Consider the following 21918-nt stretch of genomic DNA (forward strand, 5'->3'; position numbering starts at 1 on the left):
CCCACCCTATTTCTCAGAAGTGGTGAAATCCTCCCTTCCTGTTCACTTGGTTGAATTTGTTTAAATCTATGAATGCATCCCCCCCCCCCCTGCTGACTTAATTTACTGAATGAAGTCTTTGTGTTTTTAAGTGTGCACATACCTGTTGACGACAGGTTTTACAGCTCAAAATGCAAGCAATAACCGTGGATATCACCGTCCATCTAGAGCACATTGCATAAGTTTCCAATGTTTTTCTGGTTTTGAAAGTCGACTTCCCCATTTTGCAGCCGGCAGGTGTGGGCTGTAATGTAAGCTAGAGGACACACTGATGTGTTGGGTGGCGTGGGAGAGGAAACTGTGGTTTTGACAGCTCTTGCTACCCTGCGGCCCCACCCTGCTGCAATCCTTCTTGTCTGGTTTCTGGATATCCCCTTTAGGAAGATAGCTCTTTGTCAAAAATAGCCTAAGATTATGTAGTAGCCTACTTGTGATCTGCTTATAGCTGTAGTGCGATAAACAACTGTCAGAAATCTGCATCAGATGGTTGTGACATGTGAAGGTTTTTAAGTATTTACTAACTGTTCGCTGCCACCAATGATTGCTGGTGCTACATGTCATGCTAGTTATCAATACATTGCTAAAAAGAAGTAAACAGTAAATAAAACCCACCCCAGATAAACACAACAGGTTAACCAGCTGCCTCTGTCTCCTCTTTTGCATGAGCCTGATTTGATTGGCTGGTGCCAGGGTGCGAGCGACGCAATGCAACAAAACCACAATTTAGTTTGGCTAATTCACTTAATTCAAAGTGAATGAGCAGCATTTCGACTAAGTGTGAGTACTGCATCATTGTAAAATTATGGGATGTTTTAAAATGAAGTAGACTTGTGGCTGAATGGACAATTGTTGATTTTTAACTGTAAGAAGCTTGCTGTGTCCAGATGACTCGTTTTAAAAAAGGGGGCTTAAACAGGCACTTGATGGCTTCAGCTTTAAGACTTACAGTTTGAACCATGGAGAAGATATTACCAGTTAAGTCATTCATCAAATATAGGCTGATTTTATTCTTTATTTTATTTATTAAATATTACCAATGATTTCATGATTTCTCTAACTTCTACTTGGGGGTATGACCGGGGACCTTCCTGCTCTTCCATGTTCGTACATGGAAAGCTTAGAGCAGGAGGACCAGGGGCTAAAGACCCCTGAGGGTACAGAATAGAACAAGAATCAATGATAACACTGATTAAATCTGAGGAGGAAGTGCTGGGGCGGGGAAGAGTTACCCAAATCAGGCGGCTGCTAGAATTAGCATTAAGAACAGGTTTCACACACTGAATGTGCTAGTTCATTGTGAAAGTGTGTTTATTTTGAATATGACCTGTTTCCTGATCCAAAGTAGCACCAATATGTTGCTTATTGGTTTGGGAGAAATGTTTGATTGCTGTAAGCTAGTTAGCTCGGCAGGCTAACGGTTTAATGGGCTACATCCATCACACTCTCTCGATCTTGTGTTTTTCATTTTTTGAGCAAATGCAAAAAGCTCCTGACATAAAAAGCTTGTCATTTGCTGAATGGGACAAAGCATTGGCAAGCGAATCCTCAAATTAAGCTGTTTCTATGGGCTCATCCTCCACATAGTCTTGAGTACATCAGTGTGACATAGACAAATGACCAGATAAGGCCATGGTCTGATTCATTCGGATGAGTGCCTCAGCTCCCGTCCCTCCAGGTGAACCCGGGAGCATCAGCGCACCACATGGCCACAACATGGGCACGACCGTCTCCGCGGTGCCAGTCTGCACAGCTGGTGTGCAGCAGCTGTATTGCCGCTATTGTCCGATGCACACAATGGGGACGGAGACAGAAAGTCAAAGAGTTCATGAGCAAGAGAAAGAGAAAGGGATCCGATTGTGGAACGGAAAAAGACAAATTACAATAGCGGCAGGGAGTGACAGGGACAGAGCTCAAAATTAGACATTGGTGGCAGCACAGAGGGAGTTGGAGGCTTCACACCGACAAGGAGGCGTCCGCTTGGATTATCCATTGACAAAATGCACCGCAGAGTCAGGATTTACAACCATATAAAGATGAAAAGATATCGATATGCTTACAGTAGGTATACGTACCAGTTTGTTTATTCAAACAATCACAAGCTGTATGCTGGTCCGGGTGGAGCTCAGTTTCCAGTGGATGCAAATGAGTAACTGGGAAGTGTGAACTGTACAGGGCTCATTTGTGAGTTCATACATTCTGGTGCACTCTTGTTTGCACAATAATCTGATTAGTTACTTCTGACTCTGGGTATTTATGAAGCATTTTAAGCAGTTTGCAGTGTTTGCACTTTGTTTTATTCAACTTTTATTTGTTCTACCCACTTATTATGACAGATTATTCTGTGCTGTTCCAGGTTTTGGTAAAATAGCATCAAAATCCAATGTGTGTGTGTGTGTGTGTGTGTGTGTGTGTGTGTGTGTGTGTGTGTGTGTGTGTGTGTGTGTGCGTGTGTGTGTGTCTGTGCGCGTGTGCGGGTGCGTGTGTGTGTGTGTGTGTGTGTGTGTGTGTGTTTGTATGTGTGTGTGTGTCTACTTGCATAAGTACGTGAGAGGTTGGTCACCGTACATTGTGGATGTCTTCCATCAGACACTTGACTCCCAGGTTGCTTGTCACACACACACACACACACACACACACACACACACACACACACACACACACACACACACACACACACACACACACACACACACCCCCACACCACCCATCACCACGCACCTCGAGTCAGAGAGTGCCATGGCAAATTGGATTTACCACGCAATGCCCTCATTATTGTTACCAGGGTAACCAGGCACCCCTTCACAATCATCCCATTTTGTCATCTTTCTTAGAGTGAGGGGGGGGGGAAGAGACAGTGGCCTGGATGGAGGGAGGAGAGTGCAGGGGGAATGGTAAGAGAGAGAGACAATGTCCAAACAGGTCTCTTCTCACTCGCCTTTCTTTTTCATGTGTCTTCCAGTGTGTTGACTGGAGGACAAGTCCATGCACCATTTTCCACAGGGACATTTTTTCTGCCCTCTTTCCTTTCAGACCTCTTGTGTCATGGTTTGTCTCATCTGATATCTCTGAGCTGAGGAGCAGAAGTTCCCTGTAGTCGGAAATTCAGTTTCCACATGAGTCGCGTATTGGCTTTTTGTGTAGCAGCAATATCTTGTGCATGTTGTGTATGTTCAACTCTCTTTATTCAGGTTTGTATGCTTGATTGATTGTTCCTGCAAATACATTTACATACAGATACAGAGCATCAGCTAAATTAAATGTAATGTACATTCTGCAGTTCTTAACTGAAAAGGCTTATATTATGCATTGGAAACCTTAGAAAGGAATAGAAAAGTCTCTCTAAAAAATGTTTTCAAAATGATAAATCTAATTATTATTAATCTGAACCTCATTTAAACTGGAAGAAATGAAATTGTTATCAGAAATTACCCTTTACCCTATAAAACTAAATATTAACACTTTCTGTGTAGCTGAAGGCCTAAAAAAACAAGGACATGAACTCAGTGACCTCTATGGTGTCTTCAGCCCTGGAATACAGAAATGAATGAAAGTGATCCAAATCTTGTCATAAACATTATTACATTATTGTTTTGATGCATAATGTTCATACATACACTGCATGTTTTACTCTTTTCTAAACCAAGTCATCTGACAAACATAAAACTTGGAATCTGGGTCTCGTGATTACATGTAAAACTGAATTAGCTGTGACACTAAACTGCAAGGAGTTAACTCGATTTCATGTTTTGTGTAAATTGGTGCTTGTGTATATTCCAGGACAATGAAGTTTCAAATGCAGGATTTCAATCGTCTGATGCTAATGACTTTCTCTAGTTTTCTCGTAGCCGCTTTACGGCAACTGGAGCATCCGTGCAAGAGGCTGCACGATTGCAAATTAGCTAGCACCATAGAATTAGCCTGGATGCGGATGAGTTGCTGCTCCCATGCTAATGACTGATATTTTCGTCTACAGTAGCGGGCGGCACACTGATGCATATTGTCAGGGCCAGAGGAGCGAGTGTGTAGGAGGCTGAAGCCGCCTATTCAGCCTCCTGGGATACTCATCATCTGGCTCGATTCAGATGCCAAAGAGCTCCATTGTTTGACCCCATTCAAACAACACCATTGTACCGAGCGGGTCTGATTGTGCTGCTCTTTGCAGTGCAGGAGTAACAAACGTGTGTGTGTGTGTGTGTACGTGTCAGTTTGCATGTGTTGTGCTTTGGTGACATTGTGTGTGAATGTGAAGTATTACTATATGGACGTGTGTGTGTTTGTGTGTGTGCGCGCGCAAGGCATTGTGTGTTAGCATCCCAGCAGCATGCGTTTGCATTTCCCAAAGCAGGGGGTTTTCTCCACTGTTGACAACAATGTACCCAGTCATTGAAATGCAGCACGGTAAACGCAGCCCGAACGTGACCCCGTTCTCCCCGGCTGCTTGTCAAGCAGCTCCTGGTCAAAAGCGGCTGCTGAGGGGAAGAAGTTGGAGAAATGTCTGGAAATACTTGATTTGAGAAATGTCCACAACTGCTTCCAGTCTAGTTTTACTGCGAATAACATAACTTTGCACATAAATCGTGATACAGTCACCAGAGCATGTGACAGTGAAAGCAGTGAACAGATGGGAGTGGGACGTATCTGCATTGGTTGGCTTTGCTCTGCCTGTATCATTGTGCTCTGTGTTTGCTTGCTTGTGGCCCTGCAGTGACTCTCTCTCACAGCATCTTGTTTCGAGGATCAGATCACTAAAGTCAAAATGTCCCTGCTGTCTGCTGCGAGCCACCAGATTGCGATCATTAATTATAGCTGTTCCAGCACGAATTCTAAGCATCTTTATTGTAGCTCTGTTTGCAAGTCAGAGCTAAAATTTGCAGGAAATATTTCACTTCTGTTTGGTTCAAATTGTTCTTTTGTACAGTTTATTACTCCACTTTATATGTTTCCTGTTGCTCCTTCCCTTTGATCAACGCTCATTTTGAATCAGTGAAAACCTCTGAACTATATTTTCATCCATACTTTATTCGTCGTTATTCGTTGGTGCAGCTGCTTATCACGACCCCCATAGTTAGGTTTTCTTGTTGGGCGACCTCTAGTGGCCACAGTAATTATGACTGGAGTAGTAAAGTCAGGCGACAAAGCCTGCATCAGTAGATTGACTTTAACGCAAACGACCGCTGTTTGTTTCTTATGTGAGACCAGTCTTATGTTATTTCATTGACACGTGACTGTTCCACAACCTTAAACCAAGTTTTATTATTGCCATGGCAACAAATGTACTTTTAAGCCATTTTAAGCTTAAACCTAAACAAATGGTTTTGTGCCCAAACATAACCAAAGTAAGACCTTTCCATAAGCTGAACTGTGTATTTTTTATTGTTACCAAGGCGACAAACGTCTGGTGCGGTGCTGCCAGTGCAGACCGTTTATTATTAAGACGAAGGTTGTTACGCTTGCCACCATTAGGGCAGTATTTCAGGGGTCGCTCCAAGGGTCATACCAGGGGTTAACCTCAAAGGTTTCTTTACAGTCGTTCAAGTTAATGGATTTGCTTAATTAGGATTGCAATCATTGTTTTCTTTATCAATTAATCTGTTGTTGGAGTTTTTTCTGTTTGTTCTGTTGAACAACTAAGTGTCTTTGTCTCGGTTTCAAATCTCCTTCTCAGCAGGAGTTGCAGTAACCAATCAAGTTGCTTGAAGGGCATATTGCTGATATAGGGTCGTGCAGGTTGCCTCGCCTGCAAGTTACTACACTTTTCTCCATGTAGGCTCACAGAAATGAACTGTTTGTGCTTGGAGGGGAACAATTCCAGCTAATGCACACATGTTATGCACACATGCATTATTATACATGCAAATGTTTTTACCATTATTCATGTTTAGAAGCAACAGTTTGTTTTGGAACATGGTGCAATCATATTAACCTTTTTGCTGCTTTATCTTTTTCCCGAAGCAGGTCCAAGTTTATTCTTTGAAGCAGTTTTGCTTCCAGTTTTAGCAATAGTCATAGTTTCAGTTCCTGTTTTAGACTGACCTCAAAATACCATGCAAAGACTCTCTGTCAAACCAATATAAGCAAACACCTAACAAAAATTAGGTTTCTCGCCTCATTCTCTGCAATAACGTAGATTAATTATTTCATGACAGATGTTAAACTGCTCAAAACACCTTTCAGTCCGGGGTGAATGTTTTTCACGTGTTTTTAGAGCCACATCCCACCTCCTGATAAATGTGATGTATCTGCATTGTCTGGACGAGTCGCAGTGAAAATGAGTTTGTCTTCAGCTTCGCTCCCTTGAGCTGCAGCCTTAAAGGGAGACGGCGGCAGGGGAGAGGAAGTCTGAGGGAAAAGTGTTAATGAATTGACTTGAGGCCTAGTTTCTATTTTGGTTGGGAATTGGTTTGCCTAAATGGGATGTGAGTCAGAGAAAGTGCACAGAGAAGACAGATGGAGGTCTGGTGTCAAAAGGAGGAAGAACAAATCTGTCAGTCTGCTTTTTTTGATTTTTGGTTTTTGATTAATCTTTTCCTGACTAGTTAGTGATTGAGGACTGGACATGAAATGCTTGAGAGAGAGAGAGAGAGTAGTAAGTGGGCCTCCTGAGGTTGTTGCTAACATCTTAGAAAGCTGGATTAAGAAACAATTTCATAGTCAAAAAGTAGAATCTCCCTGTGAATGCTTGGCTTGAAAGTTTGTCATTACACATTTATTTATTTTTACCAAACAAGGATGACGGCTGGACGCAGTATGTTTCCACATTTGTTTTTTAAAGCACAAAAATTATGGAAATGTACTAACATGTATAAAATCCTGTAAAATAACATTGATATATGTATGTAGCTAAATTAACCTAAGAATAAGAGTTAAAGGAATGTCAAACAGTGTGCAAAGCTGTTTGTGTTTAGGTAATAGAAACACAGATGCTGAGCTGTGTGACTAAAAAGGAAAAACTCTCTTTATGTGATTAGGTAGGTTAGTGTGTTTATTCACTGCATCCTGAGCAGCACCATGGAGATATCAGACGTTATCTGTGACGCCGAGGCCTCCTTGATGTGGGCCAAGTGGAAAAAATAGAGGGAGCAATCAGTGTGGTCCCATGATTCCTAGTGAGCTGTGAAGGAATGACAAGTAGAGCCAAGCTCACATCTCTCATGCCACACACACACACACAGACTCACACACACTCACACACACACACATTTTCACACCCTTTTTACATGTCCTTGCTGACTCAAAATACAAAATCTAATTATTGCTGTTAATCACCAGGCGCTCCAGCTGACTCATTGCCATGCTGTGTGTTATGGACCTGCACACACACATGCAGAAACACTCATACAAGCACACTCGCATAATGACCCTCCCCATACTGTACACACACATGCGGACACCTACTCATACAAGTGCTCTCCGAACGGCACATTCTCACTTCAGCTTTACACAGGATGTTATGAAATCTGCACTGCTGCTGAAACTTAATGAAAGTGGCTGGGAGTCCTCTCTCTCACCCACACACACAGACACACACTTCTTCTTCTGGCACATTTACACTCACACACATCCTAGTGCAGGGAGCTGAAGCTCGGCTCAGTCCGGTCCTCTCCTGCTCGAGCGAGGAGCCTGCTGGTGATCGGACTGTCTCCTGGAGCGAAGAGGCCAAACCGATTCAATTTTACAGCCAGGTTCGCCCTCTCTGAAGCTCCAGTTAGTCGGCTGAGGGAGTCGAGGGGGAGAGAACCAGTGGAAGAACAGGAATAGTGATGGCTATGACCGACATTGTAGAGGATGACCTGGATGAGAGGATGCAGGAGGAGGCGGAGGATGTGTTCCAGGAGGACGGTAAGCTCGCCAAGGGTCAGCTGTGGAGTGTGAGAGCAGGCGTGGGTTTACAGGTGGGCTGCTGGGCATAGAGCAGCTGCTCGAGGATTACAGAGCGGTCAGACTGGTTGGTTCATGAGTCGTGGTTGTGCTCAGGGTTGAGGAGTGAGTGAAAGTGATGGTTGTGGCCTAGAGGGATCTGCTCAGCCGTGTAGGTGGGCTTGATGATGTATGTTTGAGTTGGCTCCGACACACACTGATGAGAAAGAAAAATCACCAGCAAATGATTTAACTTATTGTAGAGTAAGATAGAAATATATGCTCCTATAGTGTAAGTCATTATGCAGTATTGATACACTCAGTGATCGTAATAATCAGTCAGTGTGATGGATCCTTGGGATGAGGTCTTCACGCCTTCTGTCTCCAGTTCCCCTTTTTTGCAGCAGCTCTGCATGTGCACGGTTTGAATATCAGTTTTTCAACTTTTACCCTTTTTAGAAACCGAGAAGAGCCATGCCCTCGGCAGTGTGGGCGTTCTTGTGTAACAGGCACATGTTTTTAACCAAGTATTATGCGGCACAAGAGAAAAACCTTTTCAACATGTACTTAGTGCCTGGGTGTTTGTTATTTTAAAAACCAGCTGTAATCCGAACCTGTGGTCAGTTGTTCCCAGGAGGAATAATGAGCAGTAGCATCAGTCAGCAGGTGATTATTTACAGGTAGAAGAAAACAGGTAGAAAAAGGGTAAATGTACAATATCTTTTAATTAGTTTGTCTCTGACCAGAATTATATTCTAATGCTTCATGGCTCAGCACATGTCCTTCTGTGTCATTTGTGTTTCAAGGTTCCTCAATGTTAGGGAGTAGTTTGACATTTTGTTCAATGGTAAATGGTTTGTATTTATATCGAGCTTTTCTAGTCTTGATGACCACTCAAAGCCCTTTTATAGAACAGGTTTGTCATTCACCCATTCACACACACACACATTGATACAGTGCAACTATGTGCAGCACTTTCGCTATCACACATCTCACAGACTGTCAGCACAGCCATCATTGGCAATTTGAGGTTCAGTATCTCCCCTGAAGACACCTTTTCACGATACTGGGATCAAACTGCTGACCCTCTAGATAGTGGACGACCCGCTCTACCTCCTGAGTCATAGCCGCGTCCATTTTAGGTAATAAACTTATCTGCTGTCTGGCAGTAGATTTAAATAGAAGAAAAAACACTCTCGTGCAGGATGAATCCAAACTTAAACAGCCAGTAGCCAGTAAGATAATCCTATAGCATAAACACTGAAAATAGGAGGAAACTGGAGGACAGTAACTTATAATAGTACAGTATAGTATATATATAAAGTAAAGCTCACAATTTTTTGTGTTCAAATATTTTTTGTTTAATCTGTAGAAAAATCTAAGTGTCAAACTAACTGAAAAAATAAAATAAATAGTCCCCCAAGAAATAGTGCATAATCCGTCATAAAATGCCCAAAACATTATACTATAACATTTCTGAAATGGCTTGGTTTCTTATTATTTATTACTGTGTAAAAATGTCAAATATTCCTTTAAATTGCACACCACCTAATTGCACTTCATCTGCTTGCACTGTGCACATTACAGCACCGTGGTATTAATACATTTTAACATGCAGTAAACGTCTAAGCTCCACTCAGGCTTTCATTGCTCCGCAGCAGCTCCTCACATGACGAGTGGACAGCAGGAGGATATTCCCTCGTATTGCATCATTTGGTGTGTAATGTATGTTAATGCCTCCACTGACCCACTTCTGACTGAGACGTGATGTTCGAAACAACACATCCAGGGGCCACACAACCAGATGATTCTCTGCCACAAACCAGCCAATCACAGCGCACGGATCCAAGCATATAGGCTGGCCGGCAGGCAACAGTGTGTTTATTCATAGACACAGCTGAAGGTTGCAGAATATGGATCACGTATATTTTATGTTCTAATTAGCTCTTTGGATCAGTCATGGAAATTCAACTGTGTATTCTGTGTTGAATAATTACAACCACTGGCCTATTTTCTTTCTAAATCATCATTATTAGTGGAAATGCAAATCTTTGAGCTGCTCTCTCCACAAGATTAGAATTCAGTGTTGAACTGATTCCATTTCAAGTACAGAAGCTAGATTCAAAGCCAGATATTCAAATTAAACAACATTAGATTGAACAACATTTTATTGACATGTAACCTGTAACAGGGTTTCATTTAGGGGTCAGTCCGCATGTTAGCGACTAGCTAATACTAACGTCAGCATGCTATTATGTTCACAATGCTACCATGCTGTTTTTTAGTAGATATAACGTTTACCGTGTTTATTAACTTGCTAATATTTGCTTGTTTTTAGGATTTAGTCATAAACCAAAATATCGCACAAATTAAAGTTTTGACCTCATGGTGGTGCTAGATGCAAGTCAGACAATCAAAGGTATCACAATACCTCCTGAGTGGCACATGAATTTCTTACCACATTTCATGCAAATCAGCTTGAACAGTGATCAACAATTAATCTGGACCAAAGTGTTGGACTGACCATGTGACATTGCCATTCCTTTTTTCATGCTAAGATGCAAGCAAAGTTTAAAATCACTGATGTTATGTCATGCAATAATGTTCGTGTTTGTGGTGAGTGTGTGGCAGTGCAAAAACAGCTGTGAAATGCACAGAATAAAATATTGAGTGCAACGTTAAAAGCTAGAGGCCACGAAACAATAACAACACTTTATATTTCCACGACTATAAGCATAACCTTCATGTGGCCTGACCTCAGAGTTAAAAGGGAGCAGATCAGACGCATTAGCTGTCAGCTCTGCATTCACAGTGACAATAGGTTCTAATGGGATAGAATTGGTGGCGCATGCTCAGCGGCGATAAGACATGCTGGGCTGTTTCTGCACACATCTCACAGCCATGGCAGCCTTATCAGGTGGCTCACTGAGTTTTATGTTTGCATGCTGTTTTATATTGTGGAATAAATTTGGAGTTCATCCTGGAGGAAGGTTTTCTGGTTCCGTTCTTCTGAACCACATCTCACATTTTTTTCAGCAGTTCATATAGGTACTGGTTAGTATTTGGTTTTGAGCCCATTGAAAGCTATTTTTGCCTGTTGGAGAACCAAACAAGGTTTAGAGGGTGAGATTAGGAATGGGACTGTTTGCTTTTGTTATTTGGGTCAAATGTCCGTTTAAGGATGCTTTGATGCAGATGAGCATTTAGTCTTTTAAGGTCACTGGGCTCACCAGGCAGCTGTGACTGACATACATTTGGGAGTTATTCAAGGGGTTTTTGGAAGATTTTCACAAGCTTCGAGGTCATAGACTTAGAGTCCAGTTGTATAAGAGAGTGTGAACATATGAAAATCACAAAAATGGAATTGAATTGAGATGTTTGACACTAATTGTTCACTTGCATTTTATGGCTATCGACAATCTGTTTGCCACAGATAGCTTTTGTCTTAACTCAGAGGGTCTCAGCTCTTTGCAAGTCTCAGCCCGCCCCTGATGATTACCCATAAGTCCCTGCAATACAACCTCTGCACGAACCCCCTCCTCACCTGAATGGTTTTACACACAGAATACACAGTCAAAGCCCTTAAGTAGTTATACACACATTAGCACAAACAAAACTCTGCTTTCTTCCCTTGTGCTCACACTTTACCACACATGCACACAATCTCAAAAGATTCCACAGAAAATGAAATGGCCGAACCAAATGAAATGGAAAAACAGATCAAATTAAACACAATGGCTTCTTTAACTCCCTCTTCCCCCTCATGAGTAAATCAAAGAGGCTGATTTTTGTCTGCTAGTTTAACCACGTGGTCGGCGGGAGAAGTAGCGAGCAGCGTGCGAAGCAAAGGACAAGAGACTAGTGTGCCTCAGAGGAGAGCTGCAGGAGTGAGGCTTTAATGACAGTAAAAATACAGTTGAAAATGAGATCGATGGTCAAACAGGGTCTGTGTTTGGTGTCCAAATAAACCAGTGTTTGCCTTACTGGGTCAGGTCCGAAAGCATAAAGAGCAGCTTTGAGTTACAAGCGAGGAGCTCCAGGAAATGCCCCGGTCGTTAATACTGTCAGAATTCCTCGCAGCACCTTGAATTATATTTAGACTCAGATACGAAATAGCTCTTTGGTTGACAGGTCGGCCTTGAGACACTTTTAGAAGCGTTGCATGTCTCTGCTTTGCATTTTCACATGTTAAACTGGACTGATTCCCTGTCATCTGATAAGAGTGTTTATCTGCTCTCATGCTGGAATGTCTCATATTGTTCCTGTCCCTTGAGCAATAGGATGCATTTCCACTCCCCCCGACTGACAATTACATGACAAAACCACTAATTGCTGGGCTCAACAGCCATTGTTTGGTTTTTTTTGGTTTGCTTTTTGAACACTAACTGCTGTGCGATGACATGTCAATCACTTAGATTATGTGGGAGTTTCTGCTCAGATCCTTCCGCAGATTTTGAGAACGTTTTTAATCCATTGAGACTATGTTTAGGTGCGTATTTGAATAATTCCTAGAGAGGTTTTGTGTAACTGTGCGAGGTGACACTATTCCTGGATGTGATTAAAGCTTTGATGTAGTGTTTTCACCTCACCTCACTTTTTAAGGCGTCACGCCAGACTTTGCCGCTCAGCTTTTCTTTAATGTTCTCAGCTTAACAACACCAGAGATGTTAAAGAGAGAGGAAATAAACCTGAATATGTAAAGGCTTGACACAGGGTGTAGGCTTATGTTAAAGGAGACACCACATTTTGAACAGGAACTTTTTCTTGCAACAACTAGTAGAAAAAGAAAATTCTGGAAATTTAAGTTGTACAACCTGTGGTTAATAGCTAAGCTATATAACCCATGTCTCATAAGGCATTTATAATAATAATAATAATAATAATAGTACTAACAAAAATAATAATAACTTTATTTGTATTGCTTCACAAAATACATGGCAAAAAACTACTGAATTAAGTGCCAAATCATAACATATTAAGGTTGACACCTTAAAATTTAGAGAGAAACACAACATTATAAGCAGTGTACACCAAATACAACACATTTTAGTGACATAAGAGGCGTGACACTTGTTAAAGTTATTAAAAGTAAACAGCATTTGTTTTGCTAGCCTACCAGAATTGATACTCAGAGATATATGGAGCTGTAAATGACACGTTTGGTGACCAATTACCCATTTAAATGGAAACTTAACTGACATCTGACTGGTTTGAGCACAATTCAATTAACACCAATTCTAAGCTAAAATGCTCATGCTAGCTAAAGAGAAAGGATTAATGTGGGAGTTTGAACACTGCCGCCACACAGTTACATCTCTATTTCACTTTAAGTACATTTTAATCAAATCACACACTCAAATATGAGCTCTGGGGAGACCTCATTATATTATCATGCTGATGTCTGTCTCAATTCTACAGAACAAGCTTTCAACTCTCGCCTGGAGGGTGAAACAGGGACATGTACCTGCACCACGCACCCTCAAACAGGGCATTAGCCTGAGATACTCAAGTAAAAGGCTGCAAGATTAGAAGCCAGGTCAGATTTCACAAATCCTCTCAGTCTCAATTTCTCTCCCAGTCTCTTGTCTGTACATGTCTTGCGTGGCGAACCCCAGGAAACTGTATCCTCGTCTGAGCCGACATGGTGCCCACAGAGGCTCAGGATCACAGTCCTGCTTTACCGACTGGAAAGCTGGGAGGGAAATTATTTATCTGCACAGAGAATCATGATGACTTTACATGTTTACATATGGGCTACTGCAGGTGTACGAGAAAACTGTTTAACTAAGATCGAAATGTATTAAAGACACTGAAAAGGTTGAAAATTGCAATATCGTCAGCTTTTCAGGGACTTTTGATAATAATAATAATGCATTTCAAAAATGTTCTAATTAATTATAAGAAGGAAACTTGATCCCAGGTTTGAAGCATTTTCAAATTGCAGTGGATGTTTCTCAAACTGACTAAAACAACATATATCACATCATTATATGGATGTTAATAGCAATTAATAACATGTTAGATAGGTAGCATATGACCTCTTTAGACTGAAGTGTAAAATACTGTCTGACCTTTCACTCATAGTTGAACAAGAAATACATTTTTAAGATGTAAAGCTGCATTTCAAACAGAATACACGATACCTCTCCCCATATTACAAAATGTTATGTCAATAATATTAGACTAAATGGCATTTCTGTATGTTAGCATGTACAAATAAGTAATGCCCTGTGTTTGTAAAGGATTTTCTATAGATATTCAATATAGGAAGTTATCTCACAGTATATGAGGCACATGTTGACTTTCTGTTTAGACGTTTGCTTTTGATTAGCTATTGCTGTTAGCGACATGTTTACAGGAATGAGGCCTTTACTGGCTGAGACATTCGTTCATTAAGTTAAGATGGAGCAACGTGATTCAGTCAAATCATGAACGTTTTTTTCTCATGTCAACAATATTTACAAGCACCTAAATAGTGGCATTTTATTAAGTCTGGCCTTGTCGAGTCTTATAAACTTCAAAACCCACAAAGATGTAAAATTTAGTAAGGATACATTTAAGTTAATGTAATATATTATAGTATATTTATTTGTTTTTTCAGCCACCAAGATTATTTGCTCAGACACACAGCTCAGAGCGTTTGAGGGAAACCTCTCTCTTGGTTTGATATTTACTCTCCTTAATAACAACTTCTAGATCAAACACCTACACTGAGGTTTAACGTAAGGGTATTTCCCAGGTGAAAGTCCTTTCATCGCTGAACACGACTCTGCTCTTTTCAGTGTATGAGCTGCGGTTCAAATATGTGCCGTGATTATACCAAGCTCTTAAACAGCTCTCCCTGCAGCTGAACACTTCAGTGCAGCAGTGTGGTGGTCTGGCTCGGCGATAATTTAGTCAATGTTTATTGCTGTCTGTCAACTTGAGCTCAACTTTTATGCCACGCAGATACAGTAGCTGGCCCCTCGTCTCTCTGTCGGTCGGAAACGGGCTCGCCAGTGACGTTGTTGCGATTTTGAGGGTGATAATGTCTGTCAGTGGACGTGTAAATCTGATATCAGAGCAGCAGTGGACATGTAGGACAGGATGAACAGTGTTAGAGACAAAGAGGTCACTGCCAGATCTTGGAGAATGATCTAAAACTGACTTAATCCATTTGCCCTGCTATAAGACACACACACATACAAACACATGCAGTGACACATCCCCCTCTTAACCTCTCACGCGCACACAAGTGTTGTCTTGCATCTTGAACGTTAATACACTGACAGTCCGCCCACACATCCACCTCTACTGTCTGACCACATATGACGTCTCTGTCCACAGCGGTGCAACACACACACACAGTGTAGTAGTGTAGTTTGTGCGTCTCTGTGTTGGGAATAGCTCCGACCCGAGGGGACCTACGGTAGCTGGCTGCTCCGCATCTCTCTTTCCTGCTTCTGACAGTTGGCCCCACTGACCTACTTCAGCCAAAAAGACTTCAACTATTATTATTTTCTGCAGCTTTCACTGAAAAGGAGAGAAAGAACCGGAGGGAAGAAAAAAAGAGGAAGAGGTGAATTTTTAATGGCGCAACATTCAGTAATCCAGATGACGCAAGAGAAGAAATCTTTATTTCTTTAATTCTGTCTTTGCAGACAGGTTTTAGCCTTAAGTGTTAACACGTCTCAGTTTTTCTGGTCACAGATGTTTACATGTGGCTCGTGTCTACGATGACAGTCCTGCTAACCTTTCCTTTACTGTTCCCGCGTCGTTACCATGGCAGTCTGTGCTGCTGGCAACACTGGGCGTGCAAGGTTTACACTGAGTGGTTTAGAACCTCTCTCACAATGAGGTCATCCTGTTCAGAATAAGGACGTAACAGACCACCCATGACTCTTCATAGAGAGGTCACCTGGTGGAAGGAGCTGAGTTTATCGTGCAGCAGGTCACAAATGGGTTACTCTTGATTTTATTGATTTAGATTCTAAGAAACAAGGCATTTAATCATATTTTCATATTGCATAGATTTTTTTGTTGTAAGATATTGGTTAGTGCAGCTTTAATCTATCACTGTAGCCAGAAACAAATTTTATAAAAACTTAGAAGCTAAATACTTATAAATATATATTGCGTTTTTAAGTTCCTGTGTGTAATGAAGAGTGAAATGATATATTAGCATTTGCCAGACACCTGCAGTCTGCAGGTCTATGATGTGCGTCAAAGCTCCTCTCTCCCTGCAAAAGGAACCTGTCATTACGGACCAAAGCACAGCTTCAGCACAGAGGCAGGCACAGCCTGTAATTGGTTCACCTCTGAGTCAGAGACACGCAGGACAATGTGCAACTAGAAGCTTTTATCATCATTTAAGAAGCAATACACCTCCACACTTGAAAAAGTGAATGTTCACAAAGTGTTTCTTAATGTTTAAGTTGGATTCAGGCTAAGTCCAACAATGAGGCAAACTTAACAGGGCTAGTAACTTGAGAAGAGGCGGCACTCGGCATGTTCCTCTGATATTTTAGAGCCACAAACTCTCACTCTGATGCCCCCCCTCGCACGCACACGCACACACACACACACACACACACACACATACACACATACACACGCACACACATCGTCAGCTGTGCCTATACATCCCTTAGCCTTGACCTCCCTGCCCTCCAGTCATGTGGCCTTTCTGACTCACCCTGGTTTAGTGGTCAGACGTTGACAGCCACGCAGAGAGGGAAAATGTGGAGTGAAAACAAAAAGAGAAAAGGAGTAAAAAAGTAAAGCGCTTGGATGAAGGGGATTCTGTAAATGCTTAGACTTGGAGATTGGAGATTGAGTGAGCGGCAGAAGAGGTTTAAATGCTGCGCCACATGTGGAGCCGGAGGTCGATGGTGGCGACCAACTGCAGTTGTTGCTGGTGTGGAGGAAAAAGAAGCGCACTGCTGGGAGGTCAGTGGGAGTTGGTTTCATTCATAACTTCTGTCAAAAATCTTCTCTGACATGTGACGTTTTATTCTTTGTTTCTTAGGAAAGGAAAACAGGGTTTTTGGAGTTGACTTGATATTTTTAAATTACCGAACACGTATTAAAATGGTTAAACGTTGCAGTTATTACATAAGAGCGGGTGTTGTTAAATAATATTATTAATTTGCCTTTGTGTTCTTGGTTACAGATGACAACAACAGTTTGCAAGTACTGTAGAGTTTCTTTGATAATAGAATTTCTACCTCAAATTGCTGTAAGAAATATCATAATGCAAACATTTATTGAATTACATGAAAGTCACTTTTCCTTTCATCTCATTGGGAATTTCTTTGAACTGAAAGCAGGTGAGTGAGAAAGGAGGATGTTAGTAAAAATATAGAGTGTAACTTCTTTCGGGACACAGAGGGCGAGCCAGAGTGAAATTATACCTGAGAAAATTATTGAGAACTCAATGCGAAATTACCTGTGATTTTGATTGGGAACATCTATAAATAGTTGTATGTGCATGCATGTGTGTGTGTGTGTGTGTGTGTGTGTGTGTGTGTGTGTGTGTGTGTGTGTGTGTGTGTGTGTGTGTGTGTGTGTGTGTGTGTTATACTGTCCTGTGTGGATAGTCATCACTTTACGTGTGTGTGTTTGTGTGCAGGGAGTGTATATGTGCACGCAGGTTCCCCAGTAAATATAGCCGCTAGTCAGGGGCTGTTGATGACAGGCATAATTACAGGCTGAGCTGTTCAGCAGCTGAGAGTCTAGTAGGAAGAAAGAGGAGTGTGCGTGGGTGTGCACGTAAGTGTGTGCGTGGGTGTGTGCGTGTGTGTGTGTGTGTGTGTGTGTGTGTGTTTTAAAGTTAGCTGAGGGGCTTATGTAAAGCCTACAGAGTTCACTGAATGTTTCATTTCATCATAAAACATTCAAGTTTGACTCTACGGAGAAGAACTGAACCACGAGTGGACCAATCATAGCCTGAAGTAGTGAAAAAAGGCACCATAGGTCTAATAGGGTGTCCAAGGATGTTATGTTTTCATCCCTGTCGATTTATTTGTTGGTTAGTGTGTATGTCTGTTTGTAGCAAGGTTACACAAAAACAGCAGAATGCATTTCCACACCACATTGTGGAAGGACGCCGTTTGGGGCAGGAAAGAACCCGTTACAGTTTTGGGCGGATCCAGGAATTTTAGTTTCACTTTCTTTAACATTGCAAGATTTTTCAACACTGGTTAAACTGTTGTTCTTTCTCAATCGAACGTGAAGGTATATTTTTGACCTTTGGCAAAATATTCGGAACCAGTGGAGTTTCCTCAGCTTTGACTCTTTCCATCCTTCCACCTCTTGTATATCCCAACAGAACTGAAGCCATTTCTTCCCACTCAGTGCAGGTGTCGCTGTATAGCTGTTACGTTATTTGCATTTTTTTTCCTCACAGACAACCCTCTAAGGACAAAGTCTATATTGGTATTTCAATTGAGGTGGTCTCAATTCTAAAATAAATCATTTTTTGGTGAAAAAGTGAAAAAAGGACCACATTTTTCATGCTATGTAGCCACACATCAGAGCCAGGGGTGACTGCATGAAAATCCCCAAACGCTCACTACAAGATTAATCATATCAGCAAGTCATTATGAAATCCCTTCCTCTACTACTACCAAACTGATGGATTAAAAGGGACAAGCCATTTTCTGCTCCCTTTGCTTCGTGGAAGGCCGAGCTGAATTGGATTTGTATGGACTCAGCGGAACAGCATATCCACTTATGGAGGCCAATTATGCTGGCAGGGCCACTTCAAGACGAGCCACTCTTCATAAGCCGCCCTGCAGAAATGTGTTCTCCCGCAGCGCTCTGAGGGCAGCACCTGTGTGTTTCCAGCCGTTTGCGGCTCTGAAGACGGAGGCGTTTGTCTTTTTCATGGTTCCCCCCGCGTATAATTCAATTTGTTTGTCGCTTCCTTCCAGGGAAAAGCAATCGCTGTAAACCCACTTGAGGCGAACGGATTGGAAAAAGCCACTGTTGTTGTTAAGGCGCGTAATCACGCCGTCGTTTTCACATCCTGTCAGTACGTGAACAAGTCAGAGTAAAACTTTTATTTTCTGTGTACAGGTTCTTGTAGCAGAATGAGCTCAGGTGTCAAAGTTCAACTCATTTTAAAAGTTGGGTTAATTGTCCAAGTGAATGTAAAAGAGGTGAATTAAAACCTACAGAGCTGAAAATATATGTATTAATGTATTAGTTCTAAAAATGGCACAATGCTGTCCACATACAGAGACAAATATCAGAGACATGAGGTGACAGCTGGTTAAATCTGCTGCTCAGGCGGGGATTCACCTCTCAGGCGGAACTTGTAGAGCAGAGAAAAACCAGCTAACGCCCGGAGCAGCACAACTCACAATGTATGTGTGAGCAGCGGAGACTGAGGTCATGTCATATCTGTATTTTCAGTTCAGTATTTTTTTTTTCAGCATTTTTTTTATACAAGTTGAGGGTTTGAGTCGCCTCAAGTTGAGTTTACATTCTACTATTGACTATTGTTTGTCTGACCGCAGAAAAACAGCACTAACTGCAGAAACAATGTTCCTGGTGGAAGAATGTGATGTGGGGCAAGAAATAATCAAATTAAGTGTGGATCCGGATAAACGGGCAGAGACACGTCTTCCACTTTCTTTAATGTTGTGAGATCTATTCTGGATCCTGGTGGTGCATTTTGATTGAATATGAGCGGACTGTTGGGCCCAGGCAGTGATATGAGCTCCGAGTGCCATTCTTGAGTGTTTATTCATCCTCGAAGAGCTTTGATGTCAGGTTCTAATAGCTCTTCACACCACTTAGATAAACATCTTTATAAATAGAAGGATATTTAAAGGTAATACAGTCAGACACTTGTTTTAATTTTAGTTTATTACCTCACCTGCCTTTATTTGTCAGCAGGATTACACAAAAACCACTGCACTGATTTCCATGTGGGCCAAGCCATTCAATTTTGGTGCCGATCCGGATCAAATCACAGATCCAGGAAGGTTTTTGTCGCTTTCTGTAACGTTGTGAGTGTTTTGCAACATTTTCACAGATTTCCTCGGAGAATAATTTTCTGCAAATCCAAAACTAAAAATCTGGATCCAGTGAATTTAAATGTGGTTTAACAAGGGGACTATTGTATTTCAGACTGTGCGAACCTAAAATACATGTTTTACTTTATTTTGATTCAGTATTTCTGTAGGAGAAACACAATCGGTGCAGATAGTAACATCTTATGCAAGAATATAGCTTATGTGATGTTTTTTTTTTTTTTCGGAGAGACAAAGAGAGTCAGGACCCTCCACAAGCTTAAGTCGTGTTCTCAGGGCTCGTTCACGGCCATCCACGTGCACACGCAAACCCACCACTCACACAAGAGAGAGTTGAGGATGAGGTGGGGGGGCTCAACAAAAACAGAGTGACCCCGCCCCCCCCCTGTAACACCCGCAGCCTTCCATTGGCTTCGCCATTGTTCGGGAGGAGCGCAGCAAACACAAACCGGAGGCAGTGAGAGTGGAGCCAGTGTCTGTTGTGGAGGACGATCCGCTGCTCGGAGGCTCGGAGCGGGGGAACTAACGACCAGCAGCCGGTGCTCGTTTTGGGCGATCGGTTCATCATCTCCGGAACTGAGAGTTTCTGTTCTTTTTAATTTATTTACTTGCACATTGAAGAGCAGCGAGCGCACTTTTCCCCCCCTTTTACGCACGGATGGAGCGGCGCAGGTAGAAGGGCTGAGGCGCCGCTGAGGAGCCGCTGGAGTGAAGTTTTGGAGAGGTGAGTTTAACCCGGGCCCGGTGAGCTGAACACGGTCAATGCAAACGAGCTGGAGAGGTGTGGAGACTGTGGTGCGCTTCATCCAGGGAGGGACTCGTATCTCCAGGCTGTGTAGGGGAGGAAAAGCTTGTTCTCCGGGGGCAGTGGGTTAGTGGATCTGAGCCACGCGTGAACTGGTTTCACCGGGGATGCAACTGAATGGAGGAGAAACCCACAGAAACACCAACAATTTGACTTTAAAGTCGAGTTTTGATGGCATAAATCTCACAGATAGCACAGGATCACGCACTTAACTGTATAAGTTGCACGAGGGTGATCTTTGCATAATTTAATATCCTGAACATAAAGTAGTGGAGCTCAAAAGCTGCAATAAAACTATAAAAAGATAAAGATTTGATATTTGCAACTCAGTCCACACGAGGAGTGTTTGAGTGCGTCCCTCCTGATTGATGCTGTGCTGTGAGCAATCTCTGCCATTCAAGTCGTTTCTGTGTTTTTGCAGGAGACACGTGATGCAAGTTTGAATGGGAGAAAATGTTATTGTGCAGCTCCTGTCAGTGTGTGCGCGCGTGTGCATCCGTGCGTGTGAGTGTGTACTTCCCTGTTGAGACACACACGCACTTGTGATGCTGCATGCATGCGAAAAGTGAGAGAACCAGGTCAGGGATACAACAATTTTTTTTAAAAAAGGCCCTCCAGGTTTGTTTAGGGGTCAAAGGGCATCAGGTCTCAGCTACAGTGGAGGTGCCAGCTGAACCAGAGCAGATAAACACAGCAGCAGTGAAATCAAACTGTCTGAAGTGAGCAGCCTTGACAGGAGACCGTTCCTCGTGCCAGATGGTCTGCAGATCACTTCTTCTTTTCTGGGCTTTGAAAAAAACAACCACAGGAACCTACCTGGAGAAAAGTGATGGTTTGAGATCTCCTTTTTTTTAAAACCCTGCCAGCCCAGCTACACATGCTCTCTTCCGCTGCATGTCCTCCATCAAAAACAAGTCTCCCCCAAGAAATCAGGTCCTTTATTCTCTGCCAATTCCACAGCACTTTCAAAATAACAACAAAAACAGCAAATAAATATGCAGCTTGCAGTGCGGCTTTCCTCCCGGCTGCTCATGCTGCTTCAGAAGGGGGGAGAAGTGAAAAGAAGGAGTTTTTTTTATTCAGGGCAGAATGCTCTTTCAGTTCCGCGCCAGCCTGACTTTGATATGGTTAAGTGGAAGTGCTTTGCCTCGCTGCCAGCCTGTTTGGGCCGTGGTTAAGATGTTTTGAGGGGGGCTG

General features: G+C 42.3%; 1 protein-coding gene across 5 annotated transcripts in view; it reads left to right on the plus strand.

Moving 5' to 3' along the window:
• Positions 1–1952: 1952 nt before the first annotated feature.
• ripor2 (RHO family interacting cell polarization regulator 2) overlaps positions 1953–21918 on the plus strand; it is a 62156-nt gene continuing 42190 nt past the window's right edge. Inside the window, exon 1 of one of the 5 annotated variants that reach the window (XM_035183749.2) lies at positions 1953–2097. In XM_035183749.2, coding sequence (XP_035039640.2) covers positions 2037–2097 — 61 coding nt within the window. In that variant the 5' untranslated portion in view covers positions 1953–2036. Of the gene's footprint in view, positions 2102–7508; positions 7879–20324; positions 20641–21918 lie in introns of those variants that run through there. The other 4 variants (XM_035183750.2, XM_035183746.2, XM_035183752.2 and 1 more) reach the window with 4 other exon arrangements.

The sequence above is a fragment of the Hippoglossus stenolepis genome, chromosome 17 (genome assembly GCF_022539355.2).
Source record: "Hippoglossus stenolepis isolate QCI-W04-F060 chromosome 17, HSTE1.2, whole genome shotgun sequence".
NCBI lineage: Eukaryota > Metazoa > Chordata > Actinopteri > Pleuronectiformes > Pleuronectidae > Hippoglossus > Hippoglossus stenolepis.